The sequence below is a fragment of the Nannobrachium achirus genome (assembly GCF_963921795.1).
Source record: "Nannobrachium achirus genome assembly, chromosome: 3".
In the NCBI taxonomy this organism is placed as follows: domain Eukaryota; kingdom Metazoa; phylum Chordata; class Actinopteri; order Myctophiformes; family Myctophidae; genus Nannobrachium; species Nannobrachium achirus.
The window spans coordinates 29,214,230-29,229,621 of NC_137812.1; the positions used below are offsets into that span (position 1 = coordinate 29,214,230).

At 42.9% G+C, this 15,392-nt stretch overlaps 1 protein-coding gene across 1 annotated transcript in view; it reads right to left on the reverse strand.

The window, feature by feature from the left end:
* Positions 1-15,392, reverse strand: part of cacna1ab (calcium channel, voltage-dependent, P/Q type, alpha 1A subunit, b) — a gene marked incomplete at both ends in the record, with an annotated part of 204,523 nt that overhangs the window by 86,548 nt on the left and 102,583 nt on the right. The window contains 8 exons of the mRNA XM_080722505.1: positions 895-1,224; positions 1,762-1,891; positions 2,594-2,834; positions 6,568-6,727; positions 9,638-9,744; positions 11,506-11,573; positions 13,093-13,213; positions 14,909-14,981. Of these exons, the coding sequence (XP_080578631.1) occupies positions 895-1,224; positions 1,762-1,891; positions 2,594-2,834; positions 6,568-6,727; positions 9,638-9,744; positions 11,506-11,573; positions 13,093-13,213; positions 14,909-14,981 (1,230 nt within the window). The remainder of the gene's footprint in view (positions 1-894; positions 1,225-1,761; positions 1,892-2,593; positions 2,835-6,567; positions 6,728-9,637; positions 9,745-11,505; positions 11,574-13,092; positions 13,214-14,908; positions 14,982-15,392) is intronic.

A 15,392-nucleotide genomic window follows, 5' to 3' on the forward strand; every position in this document is an offset into this window, starting at 1 on the left:
GGTTTTCAATACCCAGATACGCTTGTCTCTCATGTATAATTAGGCTATTTATGTTTGGAGAATTATCGCATCTCGCTTCTTCCAAACGGAGTCTTGCAGGTTATTTTTGGATTAATACTAACCTGGAGAATTCACTTTGTAGTTGAAAAAGTCGGGATCTTCAAAGTCGGCGCTCATAAACGCACAGAGGTAAAGACAGTGATGTCACTAAAAAGCGACAGGTTCTCTGTCTGCCGTCTCCCCTCTTCTCTGTTAATATTATGGGTAATCCATTCAAGTGGCAAATTAAAAGTGACACACATCATGTATTTAGAAAACAAGATGATATGTTGACAAAGCCAGGTCCATACATCTGGAAACATATATTTATTTTTTAAATCAATATAGTCTTCAGTTCATGTAGGATTATTTTAATATTAGGCTAACCACAGTTGAATTGCAATGACTTTCTATGGGCTGGCTTGCAGTACACCGTTCTCCCTTACCTGAAGTGGGGCCGCTGTCTCAATTGTGGGCGTGAATTTGTAGGCATCCGTGTGTCTCTATACCTGAAGGCAGCATTCCAGAGAATTGCCTTGTCCAAACTCTCCTGGACTTGAATGCAGCAGCTTATGTTGAAAGAATTGCCCTCGCTGTGTAGAAATCTCCAGTATTGACTTTACGCACGCAAGCACGCAGAGACTTCTCGCATTTATTGTAAGATTATGCTTAGTTCGGTGTGGTATCGAGCACCGAAAATAGCCGACCTCCAAGCTCACAACGTGTTGTGAGCTTGGAGGTCTGTTATTTTTGATATTCCCACCAAAAGGCCCTTTTAGAAATGTCAGCCCCTGCCTCTCTAACAATCTCTGCACGTCCCTGGACACACGCACACACACGCGCGAACACACTCACTTCCTGTTGCGGTGCTGGTGGTTGGAGTGGCGGTGGCGCCGGGGCTTGCGGCTTCCCTCTCCTCCTCCCGTCTCCTCCGTCTTGTTCTCGCCGCCGTCTCCCTCCGCCGCCACGGCCGTCGCCGCCCCCCGGGAGGACCTGCGTCTCCTGCCCTCCTCGCCACCCCTGCTCCGGTGCTGCCGGCTCCTCCGGTGCTCCTTGCTTCCTCCGTCGCCCCCGGCCCCTCCTCCTCCCTCACTGTGCGCTCTGGGAGAGACGCTGCGCGTCTGCCTGCCTCCTTCCCTGGAGCTGCGGTGGCCACGGTGTCCCCTGTGTCCTCTGTGTCTGGGGCTGCGTGACGTTAAGGGAAAAACGTGCCATTATTATGCCGTAGCGTTGTTGAACGTTGCGATGGTGATGTGATTAGGGCTGTCACGATGATGAAATTTGACACGGCGGTTAACAGTCGCGCAAATAATTGCGTTTTTGTCTTGAACACCGGAACATAAGAATAAAACTAACATTTCTGTTTGGCTTTTAGGCTTTGAAGTTGACCAGCTCAAAACGCGTCAGATCTGCTACTTTTGATACTTTTGTGTGATGCTGTAGTTTGATCGAGTAGGGCGTTAATTTACGGGAAAAAAGTTAAAAAGTTAAAATATGAAGATAAGAGGTTTCTGCCCGACAACAACGATATACCACCAACTTAGCAATACGGTTTCTAACTGCTCCCTTTAAAACAATTATTTCTAATCCCCCCCACCACTCCAAAAAACATCCTTTATACATATATATCTATATATATATACACGCGATATGTATACTGCGCATGTTGACATTGCGATGATTGCGATGATGATACTGTACATGTTGGAGTTTGGTCCTGACCTGTGTCCCAGCTGGCCCTCAGCGGTGCTCCCCTCCTCTGTGTGGCCCAGAGACATGCAGCTCCTGCCGTGACCCATGTCAGCCTCCTCCGACGCACGCTCGCCGTCTCCGGTCTCCGTGTCCCCGGGTTCTGATGGACCAGGGTTATTATTATCATTTTAGTTCAAGTGGCACTACAGTATCACTTCCTTTGAATGAATAACATGTCATTTTGTCCAATCTGAATAGGACATAGCGGTGGGCGTGGTTTACTTGTCACACTAAAACATTTAGATTTACCAAAATATTTATACAGTATAAATTATTTTAAGCCTAGAATCAAGGCATCCGGGATCCTGGTGAATTATGACAATAAATCCTTTGATTTTGTGAAAAAAATATCTGAATATCATATCAAATCAAATCAAATCAAATCAAATTTTATTTATAGAGCACATTTACAACAATAAAATTGCCCAAAGTGCTGAACACTAAATATTGAATTATATGATATACTACATTAGAAATAACCTTTGTTTAGCAGATTTCTCAGAATCAAAGGTTATATTATAAATTCCTGAAGTCCTGTCTGTCTTTCTGTCTTTTTGCGTTTACGCCCGTAGCCAATCACGAGCCACGGGGCAGTGTATGCCCAATGCCAATCAGAGAGTGGCAAAGGGTGACATCATAATAGCAGCAAAAAGTTAAAAAGAACAGCTCAAAAATTAAACTAAACCAACAAACCCCACACACAAAAAAAAAAAAAATTAAAAAACAATTCAAACTATAAACTACTGAAAAACATGAAGTCAAGAAGGAAATCAAATGATTCTTTAACTGCAACAACAGCGACCTTGTTCTGTGCCGGTCCTCTGGTGGTGATGGTGGTGGTGGTAGAGGTGGTGGTGGTGGTGGTGGCTGTGTGTGGCCGAGCGCCGGCAGACGCCCAGGTCCTGCCGCTGGTACTCCTGCTCCAGGCTGGGCTCTCCGGGCCGGGTCTTGTTGGTGTTGTTGTTGCGGTTGTCCTGCGGCTTGACCACCAGCGGCCGGTCCAGGTGGGTCAGCTCCGCTCGCGAGTTCCGCTGGAACGGCACCTACAGGCAGGGGGCAGCGGCGGAATGTGACCGGTTGCGTTTACTTAAGTGCTGTGCTTACTGTAAGTACGATTTTGAGGTATTGGTAGTATTGTCAGTATTTATTGCTCTTTTCCTGAAAATGTCCTGCAAATGCATTGTTTTCACTGGTTTCTTTTACTGTTTTGCTTTTCTAATTGTTATCTAGAACAGAGCTTATTTTTGCAGTGAAGAGGGGAAGAGGGGAGACGGCAGTGCAAATGGCAGGATATGTGAAGTTTCGAAATGGCACATCTGTTACTTGAGTATTTCCAATTTACAGTAACATTTTACTTCTACTCCACTACAACTCAGAGGTAAATATTGTACTACTATATGTATTTGACAACTTAAGCTACTAGTTACTTTGTAAATTGATTATTATTACAAAACATACATTAACCACTTCAACCCTATACATTTCAGCCATTTGAAAATAGCCAAACTACGAGCTCACAATGCGTTGTGACGCATTGTGAGCTAAAGTTCTCTTCAGAATAGGGATGTAAGGGTTCAAGTTGTTTTAAAAGAATGATCCTATCACAAAGATTTGACGGCCCCCCTGTAGTAACTCTGAGGACCCCCTGTTGAAGACCCCTGACCTAGAGGTTAAGATGCTGGCTTTCCACAGGGGAGACCTGGGTCTCGGGTATAACACTTGCCATGGAAGATTGTAGGAATTGTGGATCCTGTATGTTTTCATGGTAATTGAACCCATGTTCAGATCAGATGTAGTTTTAATGTTAGCTGAGCAATTTAGGAATGATGTTGTTCATAAAAAGGTTGTTGATTTGCATGGAGTTGATAGTCCTAAATTGTGAGTTTACAAGCAGTGAACCGTGGGATGAAGGGGTTGGCTGCCAAATCAAAAGCGTGCACTTTGCCTTTAGCTCATAATTCAAAGCATTCACTGGAGACGTGTATAAATAGCTACAGCAACTTTGAAGAAAACAAAAGGTCAGTGTTTTTTCAAGCTGTTACTTCACAAGTTAATTAAGATTCATTAAAACTTCATAAAAGCACACAAAAGAAAGCAGATGTTGTGAGTTACTACTTCAGACATAAGGTTATACAGTGCATTTGTATTATTAAACCTTATAAGTCACCACTTTTAAATAATTTAAGATATGTATTTTAAGACAGAAAAACAAACAAAACATGTCTCCAGTGATAACACGTACTGTATGTCTAAATTCTTGATAAAGGTTACACAGTATGCACTTCTGCAGTCCATACCAAGCTTTGACCTACTCGAAGGGATATTTCACCTTCAAAAAAACTTTCTGTCATTTTACAGTGTAATCAGGCTTTTGGGAACACCCAGGACAGTTTTTGAATTGCATGATTCAGCATTTAGCTATTTGATATTTGCCCCCATCAAACTCCATATTAATCATGACAGATTCAATGAAAACACCGGTATTCTTTCTTGGTGACTCCTGACACAATCCAAATACGTGAGCAGGCCAAATATCTAAATAGTGAATCAAGCAATTCAAAAACTGTCCTGGGTGTTACCCAAAGCCTAATTAGACGATAACATGACCAAACTTTTTTTTAAAGTGAAATGTAATTTGTGATGGAATTACTGTGATTATTTGTACAATCTCAGAGATAGATCAACACTGATCAACAACGAGGATGTCACTGTGTTTCCAAGTCTAGTCTACACCAGGGGTTTTCAAACTTCTTCATTTCATGGACACCTAAATTTACATAATATGGCATGGACCCCTATTTCAAATAGTTCTGTCCTATACGGACCCAGTGAAAAACTTGTAACTGTGAAAGTGTACTTTGAAACACACTGGTCTAGAATACTTCGTTCTTTCCTAGAAAAGGCAGCGTAAAGCCCTGACTCTCCCTGTCTACCAGTGCTTAAGTATGTACTTAGTTACTTTATACCACTGGTGCATGGTGTTGTGAACTGCTTTGAAGTGTGCTGCCCTTCACCCTGGTCCAGTTCTGAGTCCACTCTCCCTCTTTGGGAACAAGCTCTGGATTTCTCTGCATGCCCCACTTTAAATAATGCATCACTCCCTAGCACGCATCGGCTCCAAGCCCTTCCATATGCTGTAGCAGCCACACGAGCACAATATAAATACTTAAAGGGATTGCGTACTGCGCCCCCGAAATCAAATCACTTAAGGACAGCGGTTCTTGGACCACCCAAAGTAAATATGTATTTGTCTGTGACACTGGACACCCATCAGAAATGATTTGGTGCCAGAGACACCCATATTGTAAAATAAAATAAAATAAAATAAAATAAAATAAAATAAAATAAAATAAAATTAAATTAAATTAAATTAAATTAAATTAAATAGTCACTGTTAAAGAGGTTTAACAGATTTTGATGTTATATTAGCACATTTTGCTGGGGACCCCCTGGAACCCCCTCAAAGACTCCTGGGGGTCCCTGGCCCCATTTTGAGAGCTTTTATCAGGCTTTTTTTTTTATCAGTCATCAGGCTGGCCTTGCACTTTTGCTTTCCTTATTATGGACATACCTGTGAATTATACCAGTAAAGCAACCTTTTGTGAACAATGTGGTTGAACTTGACACTTAGCGATACTTTTCACCGTAATCTCACGTACAACGCACTGATACTCTTCTTGCACCAATGTCTCTCTCAGAACAGTACATACCAGCTGCTACACTCACTCATGCACCTTATTTCTAAACGTATAGGCCAGGGGTGGGCAACTTTGATGATGGAGAGGGCCACTATATTAACCTAATTAAATTAATCAATATTAACCTGCTAAGGGCCGCATTATGTGAAGGTGGGGGCCGCATGTGGCCCCCGGGCCGCCAGTTGCCCATGTATGGTATAGGCTATGTTTGGATGGATATGCTATGTGTAAATATGTAGAAATCTTGATGTCCCTTTTTTATTATTTATTTTTTGTCTTTTCCATATATCAGGAGTAGACTGCATAGTGGAAACCTTGTATGTCAAAAATGGCTCCTTTTCACGATTCAAATTCAAAAGTAGATCTACAAGCTAAAAAACAACGCAAAAAAAGTGTTGCTCCACGCTACGTTTAGAGATTGAGGATCTGCTAATTTGAATGATGCTATAGTATGATCAATTACTGTGTTAATATACGAAAAAACACACAAATACAAATAGGGGGTTTCGGCTCAGCAGCAAATTGTATGTTTTTTTGTAAAGTAAAGTGAAAATAGCAGATCTACAAGCACACAACGCCTCGCGACGCGAGGCATGGTGTGTCCTTTTAGAGCAGCTATTTACATCAGCTTAAATCCTTTTTAAAATGATAAATACAAGAAGGGATCTCTGATAAAATCAAAGAAGAGGCCCGCACACTGTCAAGGACATGCAAAAAAGAAAAGAAAAGTAGCTTTATTTCAACATTTCTGTCATTTGGACCTTCACCAGGACGGACAATGTGTCTGATGACGGTCCAAATAATCGAAACGTCAAAATAAAGCTACCTTTCTTTTCTTTTTTGCAAGTCCTTGACAGTGTGCGGTCCTCTTCTTTGATTTTACCAGAGATCCCTTCTTGAATCTATGCACTTTTGTACTACGCACCTGTCACCAACTTTTGAGGTGTGCATCAGCCTTGTCTTTAAAGATAAATACGAAACGAACGGTTTTGGACATACAAGGTTTCCACCTGACAACAACGATACACTGCATGTGCATATATGAGTGCGGTAATGTCTGTGGCAGCTGGCTCCTCACCTCGTCACCCTCCCCTCCCACCTTCCAGTCCTCCTGCTCCAGCTCGTTGTACAGCTGCTCGCGGCTGGTCATCAGGTTCTGCCGGCGGATCTCGCTGGTCCGCTGCTCCCACACCGACTTGTTGCCCTTGTTGTTCACGTGGTTCTTCTGCTGCTCCTTGCTGCAAGGCAGGAGGGGGAGGGGAGAGGGGGGGAGGGGGGGGAGAGTAATGAGAGAGATCGTATTAATGCATAGTTGCAGATTAAACTTGACCTTTCACTCTGTACTTGATCTGCTCTTTTTTCCCCCCACCTACTGTAATGTACATCAAAACCTCTTTCCACGCTACGCCTGAAGCTCACAACGCCTCGTGGCGCAAGGCATTGGGAGCTTGTAGATCGGCTTATTTAGGTTTATTTAAGTTCTCCTCGTAACAGGGACGCTAGGGTTCAAGTGGTTAAAGTAAAAACAAAGATTTGGCAGTCCCCCTGTAGTAACTCTCTGGACCCCCTAGGGGTCCCCGGAACCCCTGTTGAAGAGTATACTCAAATACAGCACTTGAGCGCAATTTTGAGGTATTTTTACTTTACTTTACTACAGTACTGTACAGGTATATACATCCATACATACTTTCTAGATTTAGATTCTTAAAAACAAAACGTATATTTACCACTTTAAGCCCGATTGTATGCTTTCGTCTATTTGAAAATAGCAGAACTTGCAGATCTGCTATTTTCAAGAGATAAAATACAAAATGACAATCCTTTTTCTTCAGAACTGACTGACTCCAGAGGAGTACATTATGGAGTATAATACTTTTACTCAAGGTAACATTTTGAAAACAGGACTTTTACTTGTAACAGAGTGTTTCTACATTGTGGCATTGATACTTTTACTCAAGTAAGGAATTCAGAGTACCTCTTCCACCACTGGAAATAGTACAGTATGGCATGATAGCTGAAACAGGGGCATCACAAGGGGGGGGGGGGAGTGGGACTGAGTTACTAGGGCTCAAGGTGGAGGGGCCTTAATTATTTTATACTTTAGCTATTGAAAAATAGCAGATATACAAGCTCACAGCACGGCACCGAGTGCCGCGCTGTGAGCTTGTAGATCTGCTATTTTTGAAAAGTCGAGAAAATGTGTGCAAATCTTTGAATATATGTATTTTTTAAGCGAACATTTTTAACTCAAATTTTGCTTCTGGGGGTCCCTGGAACTAAATATTTTGAGATGGGGGTCCGTGGCCAAATACATATCATTTTGGGGGTCCTTCACATGAAAAAGTTTGAGCACCACTGTCATTCACAAAATAATTACGTAATAATGCGTTCCCAGTCTAAATGGGTTAAACCCCCTCTCCCGCTATGAAGAACATTCACGGGGGCCCACAGCGAATCCTTGTACCCAGTGCCCAGAATTTCGTGTGACACCCCTGAGCTGAAAATAGACTGACGTGCTGCTATCCCAGACCCAACAGTCAACCCACGAGTAAATGTAACGTTCACAGTAGTCTTGTCTCACAGAACTGGGGCCAAGGGGGGTCAAAACAACTGTTATGTTTAGTGGAGAGGCAGCCAGTCATTATGGACTTACAGTATGAGGAGCAGCCATTATCTGGAGATGGTCTGAGTGTTGTTGGAGTGGGTGGGAGTCAGAGGACAATTAACTAACTATAGTCAGTCATACGAACACACGCGCACGCATGCGTGTGAGTGAGTCGGGAGTCTATTAACCGTTCAAACCACCGTTCAAGCATCCGTAGTGTGGGGGAAACCCTTTCCAGAAAAATAGCAGATGTGAGCTACTTTCAGCCGGCTATTTTCAGCAAAGATATCGTCATTGTCGGGTGTAAACCTCGTATCTCCAAGTTTCAAATGTGTACGTTCTTTCGCAAAGTAAAGCCCTGCTTCATCATACAAGGCCGTCGCACAAAAGTAGTGAAAACAGCAGATCTACAAGCACACAACGCCTCGCGGTGCGAGGCGTTGTGTGCTTGTAGATCGGCTGTTTTCACTAGTTTAAATCATTTTTAAAATGATAAATGCAAAACTAACAGTTTTGGACATACAAGGTTTTCACCCGACAACGACGATATCCTACTATTCCTACTGTTAATTTAAGAGACCTCCTGTCTGTCAGTCCATCTGATCTGCGTTGCTCTCCTCAGTGGGGTAATTTAGGGTGGTTGACCAGCTGATCTGAACTTGCACACATAGGCATGGTCACCTTAAATTGTCACTTCACTGTCATCTGGGGACCTTGAAGGTGTTCCCCGGGAAATTAAGTGGTTAATATAGCATCACAATCAGTGTAACCACTTTAACCCTATAGCCTATTTTATAGTTCTCCAAAAATAGCCGATCTATAAGCTCACAGTAAGCTTCCATTGCACAGAGGGTTTAGGCCGAAACCTTTTTTTATTTTATTGTGTGAGTCTGTCAACCGTCTGGCTCGCGAGACTATAGTCTCCTAGCAACACGAGAGGATTCAGAGGAAACCGTCTATGGAAGCAACGCACATTAAGGCTCTGAACATCATTTTGATGTCTCCCATTGTCTATGTTTCTGCTGCCAGTAGCACATTTTACACACACACACCCTTCTGCCATCTACTCCACAAAGAACACAATCTGTTCTTTTCTTTCTTCTTGTGTGTGTGTGTGTGTGTGTGTGTGTGTGTGTGTGTGTGTGTGTGTGTGTGTGTGTGTGTGTGTGCGTGTGCGTGTGCGTGTGCGCGAGCGTGTGTGTGTGTGTCAGTGGCACAACCAGAACCTAGGAATAGGCTGGGCCCGGCAAGATCCATGTGGGCCCATGTGCACGCATATCTTTATATAGATAGAGTATAATCATTGCATTCTATATTATTCTGTGTGTTAAACATACTGCATACTGTACAGCGTCTGGTTTTGCCATCATTTGAAACCCTCTTCAAAAATGTTTGGGTCGGGCATGATAATTGTTGTTGTAGATCCAAATAAAAGTATTCAAATGTGTGTGTGTGTGTGTGTGTGTGTGTGTGTGTGTGTGTGTGTGTGTGTTTGTGTGTGTGTGTGTGTGCGTGTGTGCGTGCTTGTGTCAATTGTACTCACGCTGCAATAGAAAGGTTAGCAGCGGACAGGGGGCTGACCTCCGCCACCTCTTTGGCCTTTTGCATTGCCGTCTTCTGATTGGCTGCCGCATCTTGCTCCTCCTCATCCTATGGGGGGGGGGGTGACAAGATGAAGAGAGAAGATTTGGATATGTAGTAATATTTTGTAGTAAAAGTATTGAAAATTGGAAATACTCCAGTAAAGTAAAAATCCTCAAAAGTGTACTTAAGTGCAATACTTGAGTAAATGTACTTTACATCACTGGTTCTCTCGCTCCCTTTCAAATGTGTACGTATGTGGAATGCGGTTGCGCAGCTTTTAACTGTCTCCAGAAAGTTTTGATCACATAACACTCATTCTAGCTTCCTTGCACTGGTTTCTTTCAGAACTGAGTCTAACATTTTACTCATCACCTACTGTACAAGGCCAGATCTGGTCTTGCACCCTCCTACATTTCACATTTACTCCACCCTTATGTGCCGCCCCCGCAAATTCAGACCTTCAGACGAAGCACTGTTGAGCGTTCTAAAGTGCCGCTTGAAAGCAAAAGGTGAGAGACAACGTGCCTTTGCAATTACGGTACTTTAGAGCCTGACGCTTTGGAATGCCTTGCCCGATGAGATAAGGCTCGCTGAATCTCTGCCCTGTTTAAAATCCTTTCTGGAAACTCACCTTTTCAAAGCTGCTTTCAACCCCCAGCACTCCCCCAGCATGTCATTATTTCTTGTTATTGCGATGTACTGTATTGTTTCTATTTCTGTATTGTGGATTTTTCTGCCAAGCACGTTGTGACTGTTCTTAAAAAGTGCTATACAAATAAAGTTTATTATTTATTATTACTTTTTTAAATGTTTTTTATCCCACGGTTTTTGTAACCCATTTTTCTCACCCGGTGACTACCTAACCTGTAGTCCTGGTTTCCGCTCTCCCCCTGCCGCGCCAGGGGACATTGGGGAACACCCGGCTGGCTAGGGGGAGGTAGTATAGAAACCAGGACTACTGCATGTTTTTGTGTGAGGGCCTATGCCCAAGGAGACACGGGGAGAACATGCAAACTCACCACAGAAAGGCCCTATCGCCAACCCCACCTAGGGTGTGGGCACTGATGACGCGGGTGGAGGAACACGCCCCCAGCGCCCACAGCTTCCCCCGGCGGGAATCGAACCCAGGACCTTCTAGCTGTGAGGCGAAGTGCTAACCACTGCACCACGTGCCCCTTATTTATTATTACTTAGTACAATTACAGAATTATTAGAACACATTAATATCAGGTAGTATATCATGGCGTTGTCGTCGGGTGGAAACCTTGTATGTCCAAATCTGTTACTTAGCTCAGGGGTTTTCAAAGTGGGTGACGGGGCACCCTGGGGTGCCGTGACAGCAGTCCAGGGGTGCCGCGAGATCATTTGATAGTATTTAGAATTAATTTGGACACTTGAAAAAATATTTAGTATCATTTTAAACTTGAAGTACAATGTTATTTTCAGTCAGTTCTAACCAAAATGGCTATTATCTCAACGTTTTCCTCGCAACATAATCATTAAAATATCGTCACTGTCGGGCAGAAACCTCTGTCGCACAAAACTAGTGAAAACAGCCGATCTACAAGCACACAACGCCTCGCGATGCGAGGCGTTGTGTGCTTGTAGATCTGCTGTTTTCACTAGTTTAGTACATTTTATAGATGATAAAATACAAAACGAACGGTTTTGGACATACAAGGTTTCCACCCGACAATGACGATATGCTATAAATATAAGGTGCTGGGAGTGAAAATTATAATGTAGGGGTGCCTCGGATTAAAACAATATTTATGGGGTGCCCTGAAACAAAAAAAGTTTGGGAACCCCTGACTTAGCTTACTGTACCTTAGTGAGCTCCTGAGCGTTGGCCAGATTGTCCACAGCGATGGCCAAGAACACATTGAGCAGTGTGTCTGTGGTCACACTGGTTAAGGACAGGCAATAACAAGGAAGAAAGACACTCAAATAGAAACAGAGAGCAGAGAGAGAGAAAGAGAGAGAGAGAGAGAGAGAGAGAGAGAGAGAGAGAGAGAGAGAGAGAGAGAGAGAGTAGCTGTAGCACCTGATCTAGTTTTGACAACAATGAAGACTTCATCTGTTCTCATGCTTTTGTTACTTAAGCTTGTTTTGTCTTGACCACAACGTAAAATGTAATTGCGACCGTCAGGTCGCAGTTACTACCAAAACCTCGACAGGCTGTCTGTCAGTCTGTCCGTCTGTCCGTCTGTCCGTCAGTCTGTCAGTCTGTCCGTCACGTCACACTTTTCCCCAACTCATATCTCCGCCACCGTTGCCCCAATCCATGCCAAACTTTGCACACACACTCCTTGCCTGCCAATCCACAACCTCCACCCCTCCCGGGACCCCCGGAGCTCCAGGGACCCACAGGGACCCCCTGTCGCCGCCGGCAAAAAGTGCTAAAATGACCAATGACCACCCCAACGGGGCTGTTCACGGGGAATTCCCAGGGACCACCGACTCCTGGTGCTCCAGAATGGATGCAGAAGTGGTCGCACCCCTAGTGGAGGACCCCCGCCACTGCAGCGCACATAAAATGCCGTAACTCGGGTTAGGAGCGACCGGGAGAGCCGGGGCCGGTACCCACGCACCCGCCTCGGTGGCGCCAAGAGAGCCGTCAACATGAATCTGTCCCATATAGCGCCACCATCATTTTTTCAAACACATTTTTGGACACTGCTCCTACAGATTTTGCCCCAAAATCACGCAAATCGGTACACAGTATGTCTACACTCATGTCATCAACATGGATCTGTCCCATATAGCGCCACCATCAGGCCCATTTTTTCAAACACATTTGTGGACACTGCTCCTACAGATTTTGCCCTAAAATCACGCAAATCGGTACACAGTATGTCTACACTCATGTCATCAACATGGATCTGTCCCATATAGCGCCACCATCAGGCCCATTTTTTCAAACACATTTTTGGACACTGCTCCTACAGATTTTGCCCTAAAATCACGCAAATCGGTACACCGTATGTCTACACTCATGTCATCAACATGGATCTGTCCCATATATTTTTTCAAACACATTTTTTGGACACTGCTCCTACACATTTTGCCCTAAAATCACGCTGCGACCTGACGGTCGCTTATCTCCCGATTAGGGAGTCTTACTGGTCTATAGCATGTTATTTAGACAGATGCTAGATTCATTGTTAACCTGGTATCCAAAATACGGTAGTTGAATGTAAAGATTATTATTTTTATTGTATATTGTTAATTGTTTAGCCTGATGCTAGGTCCTTGGTGTACCTGTGATGATCCAAGTTTACTGAGGCACTTCTACTACACTGTCTCTCTGCATTTTGATGTATGTGTTTACCTTGCTCATTGTAAGTCGCTCTGGTCAAGAGTGTCTGCTAAAATGGCTAAATTGTAATTGCACATTGTAGAGAGTGAGGATACAGTTGCCGAAGAGTGTAAGGACAATGAAGAAGATGGAGAAGATCATTCCTTTGTCTGTGACTCCACCCTGAGACTCAATACCGTCATACATGACCTCGTTCCAGTCTTCACCCGTTAGTATCTAGGGAGAGAGAGAGCAGATAATATATAATAATGAATTGCATTTTTTATGACATCCTTTTATACTGAAGAAGACCTAAACGGTCGAAACGTTTATCACTGCTGCTTGTCACAAATAAATATTGGAGCTACCTAGGGTTGGGTATCGTCATCGATACTTTTAATGGCATGACTTCGATACTATCGAGTATCGGTTCGCGTAAAAACAAACGATACCTTGTTTCGATACTCTTGAACACAACCCTGGCCGGTCGCATCTGTAACAGTTGGGCTACTGAGAGTTTAATGACTGCTTTAGTAGGCTACACTTGTTACTGTGAAAATATTACTCTACTACTAGGCCTACTTAACATGAAAATGGCTGAATAACTGGCTTAATAACCTATTGTGGTGTGTAAAATAGCCCATAGAAAAAGGCAAATAATAAAAAGTATCGAAAATGGTATGGAAAAAGGTATCGTATCGATTCCCAGGTATCGAAAAAGGTATCGTATCGATTCAAAGGTGAACGATACCCATCCCTAGAGCTACCAAAAGTGAGTTGCGAGCTATCTTTTTTGTTCTTAGTAATACTGCTTTGGCAGTTTCAGCTCAGCACCAAACCACGGAGGATGTGCGTTATTTCTTCTTTGATTGTATTTTTTTATGATCATAATGAATTACACATACAAACACACATACTCCTTATGATTCACACTCATATTATATTATTATTAACAAATGCACACAATTTGCACAAACATGCTCCATGAGTCATTGTACTAAACAAAATATGTTTTATCAAAACGGTCAACAGTGGGCTTAAGGGAGTAGTTCACCCCCAAAATGACTTTTTTTCTATTTATTAGTCATGCCATGGAGAGTAGAGTTCAATAATATTTTTTGGTTTTTGACACATTCCTAAGACAAAAATTTGATTCGAGTAAATTTACCCCCATTGATTCCGGATGGGGACCCGTTTCGAAACGGGTCCCCATCCGGAACGAATGGGGGTAAATTTATTGTTATCACATTTTTGTCTTAGGAATGCGTCAAAAAAACAAAAATATTATTGAACTCTAGTCTCCATGGCGTGACTAATCAATAGAAAAAAAGTCATTTTGGTTGGTGAACTACTCCTTTAATTGTACATCACTAATAACAACACCAGCTAAACTGTATTTGAACCACCACTATGCACTCACCTGCTTATCAAAGTGGTGTATCAATCATATACATTTACCTACTTAACAGAACATGACAGTGCGCTTCAAACCCATCAAACAAAGCACTTTATTGTGCCGGTTTGTGTGCGACAGTGTTCTCACCAAACCTGTCCCCAGCAGGACGTCTGGTCGACGCATTTCAATGAGAATGCACATGGACAAACTTTATTTTATTTTTTGCACCTTAGTCCCATGTACACCACAGCTTGTCTTTTTGGTGCTTTCTCTTTCTTTTTTTTTTTCTAGCACCATCCATAAGTATATCATGCACATTAGGCCTATACATCTGCTGCTATGCATAAGCATACCATGTATATAAGTACTATAAGTAAATCAGGTACAGTATTATACAGTAAGTATATAATGTATATATACATCTGCTGCTATGCTCATGCACCTTTTTTATATTTTTATCTCGGGTACGATGTGTTTCTTTTTGTTACTTTGTTTCTCTTGCTTGATCCCCAAAATAAAATAGGCGTCTCTCTTACCTGGAACACTGTCATAATGGCTGCAGCAAAGGTGTCAAAGTTAGTAGGGGGCGTGCCGATCTCAAAGTTAAACCTGTGAGGGGGTTCAGAGAGACAGACCATTCAGACCAGTCGGTTGTCACAGCAATGCAGTATGAAGCACAGGACACATACAGGTAGGGCTACAGAGATACCTCGAAGCTTTTAGAATAAAAACAACAACAACAACAACAAATAGAAAGATGCAATTGCGAGTGTGGTTGCCGTTTTTGCATCTTCCCATTCAAGTCAATGGGGTTACTTTATAGAGTAACTTTTAGCCAATGAGGAAGCAGCAAAATTGGATTCTAGCCAATGAGGAAGCACCATGAAGGTGAGGTCATGAGAATGCTGCTTCCCCAGTGGCTAAAAGTCACTCCATAAACTCGGAACAGAACGAGAGTTATGCATATAACTAAGGTTCTATGAATACCGGATAACCGCCAGGGACAGTGTATTTACACCG